Source organism: Euleptes europaea, chromosome 9 (assembly GCF_029931775.1).
Source record: "Euleptes europaea isolate rEulEur1 chromosome 9, rEulEur1.hap1, whole genome shotgun sequence".
NCBI lineage: Eukaryota > Metazoa > Chordata > Lepidosauria > Squamata > Sphaerodactylidae > Euleptes > Euleptes europaea.
Window position 1 is genome coordinate 13,853,147 of NC_079320.1, and position 20,745 is coordinate 13,873,891.

Here is a 20,745-nt window from a genome sequence, read left to right on the forward strand (position 1 = left end):
CACCCCCCCGTCAATTCTAACCCCCTTTTTAAAACAAGGCATTCCATTTAATCTTCCATTCCCCCAGTGCAGCTTATAGCAGATGTGTGACTTAGGTATGGCACCCAAGCATACATCACCCCTGGTATATTCTGGAACAGGGTATAGTACACAGAACCTATGACTTGGAACTCATGTAGAAACTCTGCACAGGCCTAAAATCCAATTGTGGGGACCTGACAGATGGTTATTCAAACAACACTTGATCCCCAGTTAAGCAATCTGACAAATGGGAGACATCAAATGTACAGATAAGTGGCCAAATATAAATGAACCCTCAAATGTTGAAATAAAAACCAACCCCATAGCTGTGGTATCTTTAGTATTGGCTTTTTCTACATCTTTGTGTGCAAGCAGACATGGAGATCCAAGAGCTCCGGCTCTCCATTATGATGGAAACTGAACTAATGTACCGATTTCATGAGATGTGCGTGTTCCAATCCTGTACTAAACAGACCTGGATGGCCTAGGCTTGTGGGATCTCAGAAGCTAAGCAGGGTCAGCCCTGGTTAGTACTTGGATGGGAGACCAACAAGGAAGTCCAGGGTTGCTACGCAGAGGCAGGTAATGGCAAAACCACCTCTATTTGTCTCCAAAACTCTATAAAGGGTTGCCACAAGTTGGCTGTGCCTTGATGGCACTTTTCTACCACCAATAAACAGAAGATGTATATATAGGCCATTATTTCACAAGCAAGCCTATAATGTATAGTGGTAATTTTCCACCTGTTACATAGCTACCAATTTTAGGAAGACCTGCTGCTAATGGACAGGCATAAGCATTCTCATTCATTTCATTTATTATGATCCAAGATCAGCTAAAAGTTTGCATAATTTAGAACTGGTCACAAAATTACCACAGTATTGGGATTGCCAGGACACAGAGCTTTGAAACTCTGTGGTCAGGACTAAATAAAACAGCAAACAGTTAAAAAGCATTTGTTTAACCCACAGTTCTGTAAAGAGATGTGCACAGAGTGATTTGGTGGTAAATAGCAAGTATTTATTTGAAATGAAAACAAACAAAAAAATGTAAGTACCTGAACTATTGCATTTAATCATGTATTGTAGTTGTGTTACTCTACCTTTTTGCATTGGAGACAAATATACAATAACCATTCAGATATCACAGATTGCACACTAGATAGTAATTCTTCAGGCCTTTTACATAACCACCAAAAAACAGATAATTGGATTCTGCAATATAGTACAAAATTCCACCCCTCCAGTCTTAGCCAGGTATCTTTAGTTTACTCTGGTTGCTGTACAAATAAATGGCCGTTTACCTAGGGCGTATTACCAGTTAATAACAGGACAAAAAATATACATTGTACTGACACAAAAAGTCAGTTGTGTTAAGTCATGCAACAAGTAACCAAACTTGCTGAAATTAAAAATATTTTCTAAAAACAGTTTTAACTGCATAAATATTTTTATACACAGTTCATTTACTAAAACAAAAAAGGAGTCTTTGAATGATACAAAGCCAAAAAATAAGCTCCTACGGGTTTTTTCTTATACATGAGAAAGTGCAAAATAACATTTCTAAAGTGTTTTCGCTATTGGACTGATGGGAGGTTAGAGGCTGCCCATCTCATCTTCAGAAGCATGAATGCTACAGCGGCTACAGACAAAAACAGGACACACGGAGGGACGAGGCTGCAGGAGAGAGGCGAGGTTCTCGGCAGAAAGACAGGCCGGTGGGAACGCTTCTGGCTCAGCAAGGAGTTTTGATGCAAAAAAGCCCGTTTGCCCCTTGGAGAAACAGAAGGCTGCAGAGGATGAAGTCCTGAGCAACTGCCGGACTAGTTAGTCCAGAATCCCCTCCCTGCCGAGGAAAGTCTGCGGGTTTTGTTAAAGGAGGTTCAGCTTAGTCATAAGGGTCAACAGCAGCCACTGGCAAGGCCCGACTGCACAAGGAGTAGTACTCCATCCCTTCCAACGAGAGTTCTAGGCAAGCTGCCCCCCGAATGAAGGGAGGGTGGATAGTGCACAACCACGGTGCAGATGAGCCAAGGTCCCCCAACCCGATCTCACCAGCAGGAGACTCTCCCCCCACCCCCGGCTATACTAATATGAATTCTGGAAGAATTCGTTCCCAAACTAAGCAGCCACGGGTGTGCAGCCTACACCAAACTTTAAATACACCATCTGCAAGTTTTACACAGTCATCCATAAGAGGGAAGGGGGGATGACCTTCCATGAGAGAAGAGTGCCAAATCTCAAAAGTGTGGAATAACGCTGGCACAACGTGCCAATGAAGTTAACACAGTCAAAAAAAATTTCACAAAAAGGGAGAACGCAGTAAACATTACACATCCTGCCATCTTCTAATGACCCAGCATTAGTTACATTGTTGACGCTGGTGCCCTCCCGTGCTAAGAATTTCATTTGGAATAATAAAAACTGGATATTTTTTCCCCTTTTAAGTTCAAGAGACAGACTTCCCAGTTAAACTCAGAGTATTTATTGAAGAAAATGGAAATGCTGTGGACTGAGGGAGCTTTCAAGACAATTTCAGACACAATTTGTCTTGTCTGGCACAGCTGTTAAAAAGACGCCATTTTCAAAACACATTTGTTAACCTAGGCAGTGCATAAAATCCCTCTTACCAAGGGAGAGTAAGTGGACCCAAATGCCAACGAACTGTACTTACTGCTGAAAAAGGAAGCACAATATTGTCAGAAGCTGTGGTGTGAAGGACTCCCCCTTTTCCCTGTGCAAGACACTCAGACCACATTGTGATTGTAAAGGCGCCTGTTGTTTTCACCCGAGGTAGCAACAATTTCCTTCTGTTTACCCTCCCAGGGTCATGTCCCTTCCCTTTCACTTCCCAGCGGGCTGTGGCTTTGGTGGTGGGGATTTGTGACCCTTCTTTTCCCACAGTGGGTCTCCTGCAAACCATGACTAACAGGTTCTCAAGACCAACGTATCCCATTTACAGAATATATATCCTTTGCACTGAACAAAAATAAGCCACCCCCGCCCCCTTTGACAACCTCATGCCTGTGGGTTGGGTCGGATGCGTGAGGTTCCGTCTCTGTCTGAGCAGAGCTTGCACTGAAAGTCACTTTAAACAAAGAAGCGCAAATACTAGATCTTAAATGTCAACCTGCAAGACGGAAGTTAATCTTCCCCAAGCGGATGGCGCGCCAGTGAATGATGGGCAGTTCAGCGCAGGCCACAGGGAAGAAGTGAGCCTCGCTGGAGTACGTGGAAATGGGGCACTAGTCTCGCACTGCTTCCACTTGCTTCCGTGTGTGTGTGTGCGAGGGGGGGGGAGGTGTGCACCAGAAATGTGAATCATGCCTAGAATGAGCATTATCCGTTTGTTAAGAGCAAGGACTGCAAGCTGTTTCTGCAGCCAATACCTAAGAGAAAAATTACGGCATGTATTGCGACTATTTCATTTTCTTTTCCAGAGTGCGTGCGTGGTGTGTGTGTGTGAGACAGAGTTTCTCATGCAAGCCATTTACTACTATCTGCAGTCGGAGCCAACCTGCGCGATACCTGGGTCCGCTTGACTGCTACAGTGGCAAAGAAGGAGTCCAATGGCAGGTCCGCTCAGTATAAAAAGAGACCTTGTTAAATACAAAGACGGAGGGGCTGAAAGCTTCAGTATAAAAAGTAATGCAACCGAAGACGGTCCCTGTTATCTTACAGTTGAGAATAAAATATTCTAAGTCCTATCGTCCCCCTGCACGAGAAAACAGGTTGGGTTTTGTTCCTTCCTTTTTTTTTTTTTATTTCCCTTTTCTCTCTTGAAGAGCCTGGTTTAAATAATGTAGGTAACTGAAAAGACATGCAGCTGGGACTGGAAAGAAAGAAAAAAATCAAACTGAAAATACCAATAATGCCTCTTGATGCTTTTTTTCTTTCTTTCTTTTTTTTTTTTATAAAAACAAAATTCATATTTAAGTAGATAGATGAGCTAAAGAGCCAGAAAGTATAGTGGTTGGTCTGAAGTCCCATGTAACAGGCAGTTAAGTTCATATTTAGATAAAAAGGCCGTTATATCTATTTACAGTATCCACAGTTTGCTCGCAAAGAAGGCAGATTTACAACTATTTTCTAAAAAGCTGCCTCCTTCCCGCAACACAAATAAGGTGACTAGCTCTACAAAACCAAGACAGAAGAAGAGATGGTGAAAAAGATGGGTGCGTCTCCCTTGGAGCCGTGCGGGCCGGAAGGGTGGGCTTCGGAAGCTCAACTGCGCTTGGTCTCCCGGCTGACGCTCACGGACCACGTCAATCTTTTCACCCTCATCTCTTTCCAACATACATTTGAAGTCACAATGATCCCTTTTTCCTTGCAGTGCTTGAGGGCACAAGTCCGAAGATGAAGCGCGCGAAGGGCCAGGACTGCGGTTCCCTTCTGAATGTGCTACTCGTTCCCGCCGTGAAGCCGCTGCGTTCTCGGGGCCTCCTTTCGGTGTGCCGTGTGGCTCCGCCCCATTAATTCCAGGACCCCTCTTCGGGGCCTCGCTCGTGCTGCAGGTTGTAGTAACAGTTCTGGCACACCCGCACCGGGGAGGAGATTTTCAGACGCTTGATTTCAGACTGAAAGCGACTGCACCTGAAGAGAGGGACACGAAAAGTTTTACGTTGAGGGGTGGGAATGCACACGCTCATTTGATCAGAGCCGGACTGCAACTTGCTCTCAGGGGAGGGGCTTCCTGAAGACTTTTTCTGGAGAGGAAACCACCTAGCAGGTAATCAGCTGAACTCAACCAGGGAAAAGCCACTACTGGAATTGAAATTTAAGAACATAAGAAAGGCCATGCTGGAACAGACCCAGGCCCATCAAGTCCAGCAGGCTGTTCACACGGTGGCCAACCAGGGGCCTCTAGGAAGCCCACAAACAAGACGAGTGCAGCAGCATTGTCCTGCCTGTGCTCCAAAGCACCCAATATAATAGGCCTGCTCCTCTGCTACTGGAGAGAATAGGTATGCATCATTACTAGCATCCATTTTTACTAATAGCCATGAATACCTGACTCCTCCATGAACATGTCCACTCCCCATTTAAAGCCTTCCAAGTTGGCAGCCATCATAACCACATCCTGGGGCAGGGAGTTCCACAATTTCACTATGAGTTGTGTGAAGAAATACTCCTTTTTTATCTGTTCTGAATCTCTCATTTCTACCGCCCCTGGCACGGGCTTCTCAAGTATCGGGTGCACAGAGAAGGAATGAGGCTCAAGACAGACCCGTGTTCAAGGCTCTGCTGGACCCTCAGGAAAGACAGCTTTGGAAAAATCCCAAACAGCAGTGATCAAGCTGGTGCATTTCAGGGTGACCAGAGCGTTAGGGAAGTGGAATCTTGCTGGAGTAAGCTGGAGTTCACCTTTACAAATTAAACACTGTTCGAACAGCTTATCAAGTTTCTTAATGTCAGAGATAGCCAGTAATCCTGTTTCTCTGAGCTACTGGAAATTATGCCTCTGCTTTGGTCCATTTCCACTACACGGCTAGGGGAAGGGCCGTGGCTCAGCGGAAGAGCCTCCGCTCAGCATGCAGAAGGTCCCAGGTTCAATCCCTGGCATCTCCAGTTAAAGGGACCAGGCAAATAAGGTGATATGAAAGGCCTCTGCCTGAGACCCTGGAGAGCCGCCGTTGGTCTGAGTAGACTATACTGACTTTGATGGACCGATGGTCTGATTCAGTGTAAGGCAGCTTCATGTGTTCATGTGTATTGATAGCTCTAAAATACCTCTAAAATAAGCATGCACCAAATTACCTAGGAGCAGAGAATCACACTGAATATGTGACGCGGGGGAGGAGAGGGGGGGAAGAGACAAGATGCTGGGCTACTACAGATACGAATGAAGGGGCCCTGTACTGGATGCCCTTACAAAGATGCTACAGCATGCTCAGTAATAAACCCGTGGGAGAGCAAAGCCCGGTCTTACTTCTGACAGAAGAGCTGCCCGCAGTTCCTGCAATGGTGGCGCCTTTCGGTGAGAGAGAACCGGACGGAGCAGCTGGAGCAACTGTCTCCTCCCTCGTCTTTCACCCAGTGGTCGGCGGCAGAACGGCCGGGTTGGTCGCTCACCGACCAGCTGAACACTCTGCCTCTGCTGTCGCCGACGAGAATCCTGCTGTGGTCTCTGCAAAAGAGACGCGCACCATGGGACTCCCCAGTTAGTCTCATGGCTGGCAAGGAGCATGTCAGCAACTGAAGAAACCAGTTCCCCCATTTCACATGAAATGTTTTGTTAAAGCTGCTCAACGGGCCCACCCTACTGAAGCGTTCTGCCTCCAGCACACTGGCCCACCAAAGAATCATAGAGTTGGAAGGGGACCACCAGGGTCATCTAGTCCAACCCCCTGCACAATGCAGGGAATTTACAACTACCTCCCCCCCAAACCACCAGTGACCCCCACTCCATGCCCAGAAGATGGCCAAGATGCCCTCCCTCTCATCATCTGCCTAAGGTCATAGAATCAGCATTGCTGACAGATGGCCATCTAGCCTCTGCTTAAGTACCTCCAGGGATGGAGAGCCCACCACCTCCCGAGGAAGCCTGCTTCACTGAGGAACCGCTCTGTTAGAAAATTCTTCCTAATGTCTAGATGGAAACTCTTTTGATTTAATTTCAACCTGCTGAAATTAAATGCCACCCAGAAGCTCACAAGGAAGAACATCATAGTGAGGGCCCCTCTGTCCCACCCCCCCATCTGGTACTTCAGAAGCACACCACCACTAAACATGATGACTTTAGTTAGGCATTGTGCCTAAGAAGGAGAAGAAGAGTTGGTTTTATACGCTGAGTTTCTCTACCTTTTAAGGAGAATCAAACTGGCTTACAATCTCCTTCCCTTCCTCTCCCCACCACAGACACCTTGTGAGGTAGGTGAGGCTGAGAGAGTTCTGAGAGAACTGTGACTAGCCCGAGATCACCCAGCAGGCTTCATGTGTAGGAGTGGGGATACCAACCCAGTTCACCAGATTAGAGTCCACTGCTCTTAACCACGACACCATGCTGGCTCTCAACAAACAATTAGCTACAGATAGTGTGTCCAACCATTTTAAAGTTATCTGCAATTGGTGGCCAATATTACTGGTTAGATCACAAGAATGGACTAATTTTGTGCTTTTGTTTCAGTTATTCAGGTCCTGTGGCTCAGTGGTAGAGCAACTGCTTGGTATGCAGAAAGTCCAGGGTTAGATCCCTGGCACCTCCAGTTCAAAAGGATCTGGCAGTAGGTGATGTGAAAGACCTCTGCTGGAGGTCTGAGTAGACAATATGGACTTTGACAGACCAAGGGTCTGATTCAGTATATGGCAGCTTCATGTGTTCTTCTGATGCCTAAAATCTCTGGTACTGCATAGTTTTGAAGACGTACCCACAGACAGAGAGCCATTCACTCACTTGGAAATGCCTAGTGCTGTAATCTCTGCAGGATGCGCATTGTCCTTGCGATCAAAGGCGGTGTGCATAGTTAGCTTGCTCCTAAACACTAGCTGACGCTCCCACCTGTAACCTATGGAACAAAAAAGAAAACCGTTAGTATGCAAGGATCCACAGTGGACAAGGGCATGAACTGTTGATCCAAGACATTTCTGTGAAGCAAGTTCAAGATGTTGGACAGGGAGGGGCTGTGGCTCAGTGGGAGAGCCTCTGCTTGGCATGCAGAAGGTCCCACGTTCAATCCCTGGCATCTCCAGTGAAAGGGACTAGGCAGGTAGGTGAGGTGAAAGACCTCTGCCTGAGACCCTGGAGAGCTGCTGCCGGTCTGAGTAGACAATACTGACTTTGATGGACCAAGGGTCTGATTCAGGATAAGGCAGCTTCATGTGTGATGGCTTGCAGGTAGCATTAGACCATCAGTGTGACTTGCAGGTAGTGGAGAAGCTACAGTCCTTATGTTACCTTCCATGTGGCCAGCTGGGACAGGTGTCTGAACTCAGAACAAAGTTCTCAGGTTGAGCATTCTTCAAATGGAAAAGAAAGTGAACGGAAACCAAACTATGCTGATAGATGAGAACTCCCTGCTCCTATAACTCTCTCATGTGTATAAAACAGGAGTCGTCTATGGGAAGGGGGTTAAAGGCACACCTCAAAACCAGAATCACACCGTTGATTCTGCTCTCAAATGTGCAGACAGAGTGACCCTCTCGCTCCTGATGGTCTAACTCTGTCTCAATATAATTTCACAGTGGCTGTATCTGAAGAAGTGAGCTGTGGCTCACGAAAGCTCATACCCTACCAGAAAATATTTTTGTTAGTCTTTAAGGTGCTACTGGACTCTTGCCCTTTTTGACGTCTGTCTCAATATGTACATTTGAGGGCAGGTGCAATTATCTCACCCTCCTCCTGAAAAGGCTTCAGCTTTCAACATTCAGGGGACCGCCCAACACGTGCAAAACCGAGGCACAGGAAGACAATGGCAGCCTTGATTGCAGCGGCTGCCTGTTCCCCCGTCACCTCCTACATCCACACATGCCTTCTCAGGGCCAAACCAGATGCAATGCTCCAAGTTCTGCAAATGCAATTCCCATCAGCTTTTTAAAATCTGTAATTAGGTGAACAGGGTTTATAGGATTCCGGGGGGGAAGGGGGAGGAGGAGGAGGAGGAAGAAGAAGAGTTGGCTTATATGCCGACTTTCTCTACCACTTAAGGCAGAATCAAACCGGCTTGCAACCACATTCCCTTCCCCTCCCCACAACAGACCCCCAGTGAGGTAGGTGGGGCTGAGAGAGTTTGGAGAGAACTGTGACTAGCCCAAGGACACCCAGCTGTCTTCATGCAGAGGAGTGGGGAAACCAACCCTGTTCACCAGATAAGCATCTGCCGCTCATGTGGAGGACTGGGGAATAAAACTCCAGATCAGAGTCCATCGCTCCAAACCACCGCTCTCAGCCACTACACCATGCTGAATGGAAAAAGCCCCAGGAGCCTGCTGCTTGCCCAGCTGGGCACCCCTTATCAGTACTTGTACGCTTTGCCAACGGGGCAAATAATTTCAGAGGATAGCCATGTTGGTCTGCAGTAGAAGGGCCGGATTTGAGTCCAGTAGCACCTTAGAGACCAACAAGATTTTTTTGGGGGGGGGGGATGAGCTTTCAAGAGTCCAGTTTGATCAGGAAGCTTTTACGTTGTTCAGGGCCGAATTGGGCATGTGAGCAATATCATTAAAGAAAGAAAGATCAGGAACCGTTCACACTTAAAAGCTCATATCCTGAAAATCTTGTTGGTTTCTAAGGTGCTACCGGACTCTAATCTAGGAGGGCAAACAGAGGCTACTTGGAGTATTTTCCAGGTCTGGGAAACTGCCGAGGGGGCAGCTGCCCTTGCACCATGGTTCCGATTGAAATTGCCTCAACTAATCTGGAATAAAAATACCCGCCGAGAGCTTGCACCATCAGAGCTCCCAGCACCATGTCTGGCTTGGCCCTCAGCCAGGAAAGCACCACTCAGTACAATCATGCGCTCTGCCAGGTCCAGCATCCAAAACCTTGCTGCAGCACAGGCTAAAAGTCGTAAGTTCAGTCGTTTGCAAAGAGGAATTTGCCTGCCATACCTGGCTTGAGCTTGCTGTAATGCCGTAGCTCCGCTGGATTCGGGTGCGGGTGGTTAACCTGAGAGTGGGGGTACCCTCTTGTCTGCCCGTCGGAGTAGTTCACGAAGATGAAGCCATCCTTCTCGTCCAAGCTGAGCTGGTCTGACCAGCGCCTCGAGTCGTCAGAGCTGCTGTCCGCTGACCAGACCGCTGCCGCTCTGCCTGAGGCCGACCGAGGCCTGTGGCTGGCGCTGCCCGGCTGGTTCTGGGCCTCGGGCACCTTTGCATCCTGGCCGAGGCCCTGCTCTTCCACTTCGGAATCGCTGCTGTCCTCATCCTGGGCTTCCTGCCCTACTGGACGCAATGCAAAAACAAGCAACAAACAAAAAAGACCCTGGTTCATATCCTGCCCAGCCCTGCAACAGCTTTGCCATAAAACAAACATGGCCAGATGCACACAACCCATTTCTGGCAAAGGGAGTTATTTTCCGTGTTAATTTCACAGCCGCTGATATAACAGCAGGAGAACAAGACATGGCAAGCACCCACACTCATGTTCAGCTAAATGGGTCATTAGGAAGATACGTATCTTCGGAGATAAGACAGACAAGTACCACTTTCAAAGGTAAGATCCTGCTTTTTCCTGTTGCTTTGTGACCAAGGGTGTGTTTGCAAGTTCGCTAAGCAAATCAGCCAGCTATTGCAGGCTGATAAACCCACACAATGAGTCCATGAAGGGAAGGGGCTGTGGCTCTGGTAGAGCATCTGCTTGGCATGCAGAAGGTCCCAGGTTCAATCCCCAGCATCTCCAGTTAAAAGGACTAGCCAAGTATGAAAGACCCTTGCCTGAGACCCTGGAGAACCGCTGCCAGTCTGAGTAGACAATACTGACTTTGATGGGCCGAGGATCTTATTCAGTATAAGGCAGCTTCATGTATTCAGGTGTGTGTTCAAGATGGGAGTGATTCTGTCACTTGTGCCCCTGGGGAAAGAGGGAACCCCATCATTCTCGACTCAAACATGAGTGGGCTCTGACCCCATTGCGTGGAAGCCAAAATGTGCAGATCCTCTTGTCTGGCCCCTGGTCGCTCTCTCTCTCTCAGCTCTGGGCTCTCCCCACGCCCCCAAGGGAAAACTACGCCCGCTTCTTTCCTGCTAGACAGCAACATCTTGGTGCATGATCTAGCAGGTTAAGAACTGTTCTCGATCCCTCACTTCGCAATGAAACGAGAGAGAAAAGCCTTCAGCTAATGCCTGGATCCCTGAAGAGGCAAAAGGCCCTTTAACTCCTCCTCCACTTCCCTCTTTCAGAGGTTCCAGTCATGCAACACGGACACAGTTCATTTTTCTTCCCCACCTATATTCCGAACATGCATCGCAAGAGCATACATTTTACACTTGCAGCAATTCATAGATGGAAAGAAGAAGAATTTTTTTAAAAAATACCGTAACATCACAATCACCTATTTGTGTTTCTGGACACTCTTCCTGTATCTCAAGCACCTCCACGGGATCCGGAGCTGGCGTCTCTGGAACCTGCAGGAACTCCATCCGCCAGAACTGGGAAAATCAGATCAGAGTGTGGTGAGCGGATCTGGACTTCGGCACATATTTGTATTTCGTCTGAAGGCCTTTGTTCAGTCTTGAACTAAAGTCAGCTATTTCTCGTCTTGCTTGCTCGAAGGCGTACATGATGCCGAAAGTTTACTGATTTAATGTACGGTACTTTCTACAAGGGATTCCTTGTAGTTGCTTCAGAGACTAGGACACAGAGTAATGGATTTAAACTAAGAGAAAAGCGATTCCACCTAAACATTAGGAAGAACTGCTGCCTCGGGGGGGGGAGTCCCCGTCTTTGGAGGTCTTTAAGCAGAGGTTGAATGGCCATCTGTCGGGAGCGCTTTGACTGTGGGATCCTGCATGGCAGGGGGTTGGACTGGATGGCCCTTGTTGTCTCTTCCAACCTTGTGTGATTTTATGCTTTTTGTGATTCCGGTTCCCAGGTTTCTGTCTTGTGCGACGGTCTGCTGTTAGTTATGATCAAAGTTTGTTTTAAATTAGAGGCTGTACAAAATAGACAAGCTCTTACTGCCCCCAGCACAGAGCCAGCAGATAAGTTTTCACAAGAACAGTTAGAGCAACTTAAAGGTTTTAGAAGAAGAAGAGTTGGTTTTTATATGCCGACTTTCTCTGCCACTTAAGGTAGAATCAAACTGGCTTACCATCACCTTCCCTTCCCCATTACAGATACCCTGTGAGGTAGGTGGGGCTGAGAGAGCTCTAACAGAGCTGTGACTTGCCCAAGGTCACCCAGCTGGCTTCGTGCGTAGGAGTGGGGAAACCAATCCAGTTCACCAGATTAGCCTCTGCTACTCATGTGGAGGAGAGGGGAATCAAACCCGGTTATCCAGCTCAGAGTCTACCATTCCAAACCACCACTCTTAACCACTACACCTCGCAGGCGAGATCTCACATGACTTGGATTTGTCCCAAAAAAGCCTGCACGGCAGAGAGAAAGTCAGGCAAGCACTAGCCTTTCCCCCTAAAATGAAACTTTGGAAAAGGTTATGTTTTGCTGTTGTTGGAGCATTCAATCATCTGTACGCCCGCTTACTGTTACAGCCCAGATGTGGGTCATGTGCTGCCTGAGAGAATTAGGCCTTCGTGTCATTTGGCAAGGGCTTCTCTGGCAATTTCAAGACACTAATTTATTATTAAAACCAAACTGCTGTTTTCAGAACCACCGAGGGACATTTGAAAAACCATTAAAAAGCAATTCGTAATCCATTAAAAAACAATTCGATCTAGTATTCAAAAGAAAAAAATATCTTTAAGAGGAAAAGAACACATATACAATCTCAACAGCACTCTAATGTACATTTAAATTCATAACCTTCATATTTAAGGCTCTTCCTGCTCATGAAGACTTGGGCAAACTAACAATGCATGAAAAATCCTATTACCATTTACATTAACTTCAATTCAGCAGTTAAAATAATATTACATTCCTGACCCTGTTTGTCCCGTACGTCCAGACAATAGGGGGGTGGAATACTTTACTCCCCTCCTCTCTAGAACCTGATCTTTGAAGCTACTTTAGAAGTAGTTACCTGAATAGGTAGGAGCTGCAATTTTGGAATAAGTCCCTGGAAATTCTATACAAGGGATCCCATGACACATTTTAAGAGGATAACGTAACATCAAGTATTATGGAGATTTGGTTTCTGTTCCTCTCATTCATATATGCAACTGTCAGCTAAGATCAGTGTGGGTCTCAAATGGGAGGTGGTCACACGGTAGGAAGAGAGCCACATAACGTTTCCCATGACATCAAGTATGTGTGTCTGTGCGTGTGTGTAAAGTGCTGTGAAGTGACAGCTGACTTATGACAACCCCGTAGTGCTTTCAAGGCAAGAGACGCGTGTAAAGTGCTGTCAAGTCGCAGCTGATTATGGCGACCCCTTATGGGATTTTCAAGGCAAGAGACAGACAGAGGTGGGTTTGCCATTGTGCTTCTGCGTAACGATCCTGGTAATCCTTGGTAGTCTCCCATTCAAAAACTAACCGGGGCCAACCCTGCTTAGCTTCCAAGATCAGGGCTGACATCAAGTGTGTGTGTGTGTGTGTGTGTGTGTGTGTGTTAAGTACCGTCAAGTCGCTTCCGACTCATGGCGACCCTATGAATCAGTGTCCTCCAAAATGTCCTGTCTTTGACCGCCTTGCTCAGATCTTGCAAACTGAGGGCTGTCGCTTCCTTTATTGAGTCAATCCATCTCTTGTTGGGTCTTCCTCTTTTCCTGCTGCCCTCAACTTTTCCTAGTATGACTGTCTTTTCTAGTGACTCTTGTCTTCTCATGTGACCAAAATACGACAGCTTCAGTTTAGTCATTTTAGCTTCTAGGGATTTGATCTAGAACCCACTGATTTGTTTTTTTGGCACTCTCCTCCAACACCACATTTCAAAGGAATCTACTTTCTTCCTAGTAGCTAGAGAGAAATACTGCCCCTTCCATATATATATTTCAACGTTGCCACCGGTACTTACTCGGACCACTCCATCCGAATGCCCCGTCACGATAACATTCTGAGTGTCCCATTCGTTCATTTCCGACATGCAGCAACACAGGATCTGCTGGCTACGTCCGGTGAAAGTGTTCACGCTCACGATGGGGTTCCCATTAATGCTCCACACGTGGATGTAAGTGCCAGCACAGGATACAATATCCCCCTGGAAAACGGGGAGAAAAGTTCTTAATACTATTGGATCTTAAAAGAAAGCTTTTCTGATGTTTTCTCATTTAATGCACGTTAAACATGTATCATCTTAAAAAACCAACACTGAAGAGATGTATGTGGTGGTCTAAAGCAGTAGGGAGAAGATGGTCTCGAACACACCTAAATAAAGTTAATTTTCTAAGTAGGATATCTTGTAAAAGCAGCCAACAAAACCTTCTGGAAAGCATGTCTAGTATGGATGCTTAGCTTGTATGTTTCGGTTCGTACCGTCAGTTCGTTAATGCAGAGAGCTGAAACTGGGGCCCGGTGACCTCGAAGCTGGGTGACGAAGGAGAGTTTATTCAAATCCCAGATAATGCAGGTCCGGTCGCGAGATCCACTTACAATGATGTGATAGGCCAGCGAGGCCGTTAAACACGTGACCGTTTCTGTATGGCCGAGTAGCGCCTTAAAGGAAAGCAGAAGAGGATGTGATGCGTGCCAAAACATTCACAGACACAAAGAGCAGATTTGTTTTTCTTTACAGAAATGGGAAGCCAAATGTAACCTAAAGACAATGAAGTATTACTTGTTTATAACAGCAAGTTAAATATGGTTTCTGCGTGACACAGGGCTATAGAAAGAGAATGTAGTAGTAGAGGATGTGAACTGTAATTGAGTCAATGGGAATTTCCCAAGCAAGCCCCAGGGAAATGAACTGAGAATGTGAGTGGTGAATTCTCCATCAAAGAACTAATCAGGAAAGGGTTTAGTTCTGGAAATTCAAAACAGGCCCCTTACCCTAGTACTACCCTCCGGCACATATTACAGCCTAGAAATCTCTACAGGGACAAGTGTTCATTTGGTTGGATGGAAAGACGTCAAACTGGGTTGAACTTAAAGAAACATTCACAATAAGAGCAACTGTTTGAACAGTCACATATATGGGACCATGAGAAACTTTCTACAGCTCTGACAGGAAACTCAGCATTCCTGTCCCTTCTCCCACAGACATTTTAGTGGCCGGTATACACACCAAGGGGAGCGTCCCTGGAGGAATGAGGAAAACCACCTTAAGGCAGTCCCCTGTTCCCCAAGCAAGGTTGGAAGGTTGATCAGGACCCAAAGGGTCAACCGTGTCAAATGCTGCCGACAGATCTAATAAAATCAGCAGCACATAACCGCCTCAATCCAACTGAGGCCGGAGGTCATTCACTGGAGTAGTAAGTGCCGTCTCAGTCCCGAAACCAGGCCCGAAGCTGGACTGGAAAGGGTCAAGTGTGGAGATCTCATCCAAGAAAGCCTGGAGTTGCTCAGCCACTGCCCACTCAATTACCTTTCCCAAGAATAGCAAATCTGTTACAGGGTGGTCATTGGCCAGGTCCTTTTTAACTAATGAAGGCTTTTCCAACACAGGTCCAACTACAACCTCCTTCAATGAACTAGAGAAGCAGCCCTGAGAGAGAGAGACAAATTAACGATCTCCCTCAGGGGTCCTCCTTCCACATCCCAACAGTATTTAACCAGCCAGGACAGGTACCTCCAAGGAGCAGGTGGTTGGCTTTACAACACCCAGGGCCCTGCCAATAACCAACAAAGAGCGTGGGGCAGGAGAGGTCCAGAAATGGACCAGATGGAACCCTTGAAGCCTCCATCAGGCTATTTACATGAAAACTAGCGGAGAGGACCTGTCAGAGCTTTGAGACTTTAGCTGCAAAAAAGTTCACAAATACATCACAGCTCAATAACAAATCGCTGTCACTTCAGGAATCCATCGTTAAAGAGGTCAATCAGTGAATTATCCCAATTATCGCTGGATGCCAACTAGCAGATGCAATGGAGACAGACAAGTAAAACAGTGTTGCACTTACTTGTAACAGTTGTTCATCTAGTGGTCCTCAGTGCAGGCATACATGGGTACTGCGCGTGCGCAGGCCAGCCATGGATCTTTCTGACAAGCTTCTGAAAGGTCAGATATAGGGGCGCGAAGTCGCCCCCGCCCCCCTCTGTCACGGTCCGAGCCAACGGCTCTTCCTGCCCAATTGGACCCGTGATGAGGGGGTGGGGGCGCACTCCTCCCTCAGTTCTCCATCTGCAGCTGCGGAGCAGCCGCTCTGATGAGTGACAGCCCACAGCGGGGACAGAGGGAGGGATGTGTGCTTGCACGGAGGACCACTAGATGAACAACAGTTACAGGTAAGTGCATCACTGTTTTTCATCTTCGTGGCCTCCGTGCAGTCCCACATGGGAGAATAGCAAGCTCTCTTACCATGGAGGTGGGAGTGTGGCTGCTTAACGAAACAGTGCATGCAATACAGCTTGTCCCACGGCAGCATCCGACTCGCGTCCACGTCCTTCGAGTAATGCCGTATGAAGGTCTGTGGAGACGACCACGTCGCTGCTTTACAGATATCCTTCAGATCAACATGTGCTGCAAAAGCAGCCGAGGAGGCTTGTGACCTAGTGGAGTGGGCCCTAATGGGAAAAGGGCACTCTAACTGGGACTCCTTGTATGCTATTCTGATAGCGGAGGAAACCCATCTGGGTATGGTTTGTGGGGATGCTTTTTCCCTGTCTTTGTACTCTTGAAACAAACAAAAAGATTGTTATCTATCCTGAAAGCTAGAGTTCTGTTAAAAAAAGCAAGGCTCTCCTAACATCTAGGTTATGGAAAGTCCTGTCCGTATCCGACTGTGGGTTTTGGAAAATAACAGGAAAAACGATGTCTTGAGAGACATGAAACTTAGACACCACCTTAGGGAGGAAGTCCAAACTGGGCCTCAGCACCACTCTGTCTGAATGGGGGGTCGTGTCTCAGAGCACTAAGATCACTCACCCTTCGGGCTGAAGTGACGGCCACCAAGAAGTCTGTCTTATAAGCCAAGTATGACAGATCGCAGGTTGCCATGGATTCGAATGGAGGTCTAACCAACCCGGCTAGCACTAGGGATAGGCTCCATTGAGGAACTGGAGGAGTAGTGGGCGGAAACAAATTGTTCAGTCCCTTCAGAAAACGTTTGCTATAAGGATTAGAGAATAGAGAAAAATAGTCGACACCGTAATGGAAGGCCGAAATGGCAGTCAAATGTACTTTAATAGAAGAGTTAGCGAGCCCGCCATTCTTCAACATGAGTAAATATTCAAAAACCTTTGGTAACGGACAAGATTCTGGTGCGAGACCCAAAGAACTAGTCCAAATAGCAAATTTTTTCCATTTGGAATTGTACGAGGCTCTAGTAGAGGGTCGTCGAGCCGCAAGTAAAACATTAGCCACCCCCAATGACCAGATGTTTAAGGCGTTATCCGCCATGCTGTTAGACGCAGGGTTACTGTATCGTGGTGGTAAACCTGACCGACTGACAGTAGGTCCGCTACGTGCGGAAATAGTTTGAACTGACCCTTGGAGAGAGACCAAAGAGTGGGAAACCATGGCCTTTTTGGCCAATAAGGAGCAATCAGGATGGCATGTGTCCCCTCTACGGCCATCTTGCCTATCACTTTGGCTAGCAGGGGAAAAGGCGGGAAGGCATAAAAAAGACGACCCTGCCAGGTGAGCTGAAATGCGTCTCCTAGGCAACCCGGGTCCTTGGCAGCTCTTGCACAAAAAGAGGCACATTTTTCATTCTGAGAGGATGCAAACAGGTCTAGAGACTGGAACCCCCACTCGTCGAATATTTGGTAGAGGAGGTCCTCTCTGATGGACCATTTGTGAACATCTGAGCCCTCCCTGCTGAGGGCATCTGCAGTAACATTGTCGCATCCCGCTATGTGTATGGCCGAGAGTGTGACCTGGTGTGCTATGGCCCACTCCCATACTAGGCATGCCTCCCTGCACATTAATATGTAAAGTACAGTCTGATTGGGACCAAGTTCACCTAACTGTGGTCTCCCCGCAATAAGCCCCCCCATCCCTCGAGGGACGCATCAGTAAAAGTCTGGTAGTCGTGTTGGTGTACCCCAAATGGGATTCCCTCTTGAGATTACCCTCTAAGGACCACCACTTTAAGGATGACAACACAGTCCTGGGAATAGACATACGTTCCCACTGGGGATCCACATTCAAAGTAATATTGCCCCAAAACTATAATTGCAAAGGCCTCATTTTAAGTCTGACGTGTGCAACCACCGCAGTAGTGGATGCCATGTAGCCTAGGAGTTTCTGGATACGAACAGCAGGTTGTAATATACAGGAAGTAAAACTATGCACCATCCTTCGAATAGCCTCAGCCCTTGATATAGGGAGGAAGGCCCTGCCGGAGGTGGCATCCAAAAGTGTTCCAATGAAGGAGACTTGTTGGCTGGGTTGAAGCTGGGATTTTTTCTCATTAATAATCATGCCCAGAGCCTTCAAAGTTGACGTTACCAGGGATATTTGGTAACTTGGCCAGTCTCAGGAGTTGTTCGGTATAAGACCGAATGTCCTTGGTTGGGGAAAAAGGGGACGGATCCCCTACTGCCTCGCCGGAGGTGGAAGTGAGGTGGATTCTGAGTCCTTCTCGGAGTCGATGTCTTCTTCCATACCCGCAGGTAAGTCGTGGGTCGAGGAGTGGAGAGGATCAGACGTCGCCGGCTCCTTAGGCAGCGGCTTTGAAGGTAGGTAGTCGTAATGTCCCTCTTTCTTATGGTAGTCTTGGGTACAGCATTCCCAAGAACATGAGTGGCCGCAACAGGTGTGGCCTGATCGGCAATCGTTGAAATGGGAGTGAGGCATTCTGCTGTCATCTAACATCAGCAGGATTTCAATAACGTCCTCATCCGAGGAAGCAGAGAAGAAGATGTCCCCCATCGACGGCAAAGGAGTCCAATGCCGCTTGGTGGGATGCACTTCTGCATGACGTGGAGAGGCGCGTCGGGGTCAAGGAGACGCTGAGGTACGCTGCCGAGAAGCGCCCTGGCGCGGAGACCCAGAGGAATCCCGATGTCTAGGCGAGGGAGAATGATGACGCCTCCGACACGCCGGAGATCTAGATAGCTGTCGACCTCTAGGGGGCGGAGGCGATGCGGACGCCGAGTGACGTCGATTCCCTTCTGAGGGGAGGGGCTCGGGTCCGGGCTTCGGAGCTGCAGGCAGTTTTGCCGATTGAGCATCCTTCGAAGTTGAAACATGTTTTGACTTCTTTTTAGCCTTCTTGGCTGGAGGTTCCGAAGCCACCCTCACTTGCGAGGGAGCTGGACCTTCAACGGCTTTTGGTACCGGAGCTGGGACCGAGGCAATAGAAGGGGAGCGATCCTTCTTTGACTGATCTCCCGGAGGGTTAAGTGCCTTCAGGGAATTTTCCCACAGCGCTGCCTTTAATCCTGAGGCGCGCTCCTGCCTCGCTTTAGGAGTAAATAGTAGACGGGCCTTACATGATGCAGGGACGTGGCCCTCTCCTAGGCAAAGGAGACATTCCCAGTGTTCATCATTCTGGGCCATTTTCGTTCCACATTTCCCACATTTTTTAAATAAGGCCACAATGTTCTCAGTCATATATGAAGAACTACACAACTTTAAATGAGTTAAAAACACAAACAATTTCTTCCCTCAGTAACTTCGAAGCTAAGACAAAAAAACGTCTTCAGTCCACGGCGGCAGAAAGAGAAATGAGGGAGGAGCGAGCCCCCACCCCCTCGTCACCGGTCCAACTGGGCGGGAAGAGCCGTTGGCTCGTACCGTGACAGAGGGGGGTGGGGGCGACTTCGCGCTCCTATATCTGACCTTTCAGAAGCTTGTCAGAAAGATCCGTGGCTGGCCTGCGCACGTGCAGTACCCATGTGGGACTGCACGGAGGCCACGAAGATGAAAGGTTATTTCTTTGTCTTCACTGCCACTTCAAAGGCCTTCAGGCCCTCAACTGGGAATGTTCTTGTAGCTTCATCAGGAGTTCGTTGCCAGATTTGCAGGGCCTGTGGCTGAGAGGTAGAGCATCTGCTTGGCATGCAGAAGGTCCCAGGTTCGATCCCCGCCATCTCCAGTTAAAGGGACTAGGCAAGTAGGTGATGGGAAAGACCTCTGCCTGAGACCCTGGAGAGCCACTGCCAGTCTGAGTAGACAGTACTGACTTTGATGGACCAAGGATCTGATTCAGTATAAGGCAGCTTCATGTGTTCATGTGTCTGAGCCACCTCTTTGAATGTCTAAGCTCCTCAGTAAACCGAGGAGCAAGACAGCACCGAGAGTGCAGAGGGCGTTGGGGAACGATTCGATCAACAGCCCACAGAAGACCCTTATGCCAGTCCTTGGTAAGCTCATAGAGGGGACCGCCAACAGGTCCTGAAAAATATCCTTGCACAGCATTCTGGAAACCAACAGGATCCATCAGTCTCTGCAGGTGAGCCAAAACAGGCTCTCCGCCCTCGCAGAGGGGAGTACCGAAACTCAACCCGACCTTTAAGAGGAAATGATCTGACCACGGCGCTGGTTCAGATTCAACCGCACTATCCAGCTCTACACCTGAGCAAACAATCAAATCCAGTATGTGGCCTGCTTCACTAATACAGTGGTTAAAGTGTTTGAACAGGATCTGGGAGACCCAGAGTCAAATACCCTCTCTGCCATGGAAGCTTGCTGGGTGACCTTGAGCCAGTCACACACTCCCAGCCTAACCAATTTCACAAGGTTATTGAGAGGATAAAATAAAATGGAGGAGAGGAGAACACTGTCAGCTGCTTTGGGTCCCCACGAGGGGGAAAAGAGGGCTATAAATGAAATAAATAAAAATATAAAGAAATAAAGACTTACCTGCTTAAGAGTGAGAGCTTTGGCTTTTTCCTTGGAAGTGCCCATTTCCCATACACAGACAACGGTGCTGGTTCCCCCAGTAATGACCAGTTTGGGATTTGGGCAGATCGCACAGAGAACCTGGCCCCATTCTGATAGGCATTCATAAACAATCACGGCCTAGAAGGTAAAAAAAAGGGGGGAACAAAGCCTGTGTCAATTTCCCAAGTAACAACCAGTTCAATATTATTATGTGTCTGTCTCAGAAAGAACCAATTCGGGGAA

General features: G+C 47.8%; 1 protein-coding gene across 1 annotated transcript in view; it reads right to left on the reverse strand.

The window, feature by feature from the left end:
- Nucleotides 1-4,492: 4,492 nt before the first annotated feature.
- The window catches only part of WDFY3 (WD repeat and FYVE domain containing 3), a 148,917-nt gene continuing 132,664 nt past the window's right edge, over nt 4,493-20,745 (reverse strand). The window contains exons 58-65 of the mRNA XM_056855997.1: nt 20,482-20,640; nt 14,049-14,228; nt 13,591-13,773; nt 11,009-11,105; nt 9,567-9,896; nt 7,414-7,525; nt 5,950-6,147; nt 4,493-4,613 (exon numbers count right to left, since the gene is read on the reverse strand). Coding sequence (XP_056711975.1) covers nt 4,493-4,613; nt 5,950-6,147; nt 7,414-7,525; nt 9,567-9,896; nt 11,009-11,105; nt 13,591-13,773; nt 14,049-14,228; nt 20,482-20,640 — 1,380 coding nt within the window. The remainder of the gene's footprint in view (nt 4,614-5,949; nt 6,148-7,413; nt 7,526-9,566; nt 9,897-11,008; nt 11,106-13,590; nt 13,774-14,048; nt 14,229-20,481; nt 20,641-20,745) is intronic.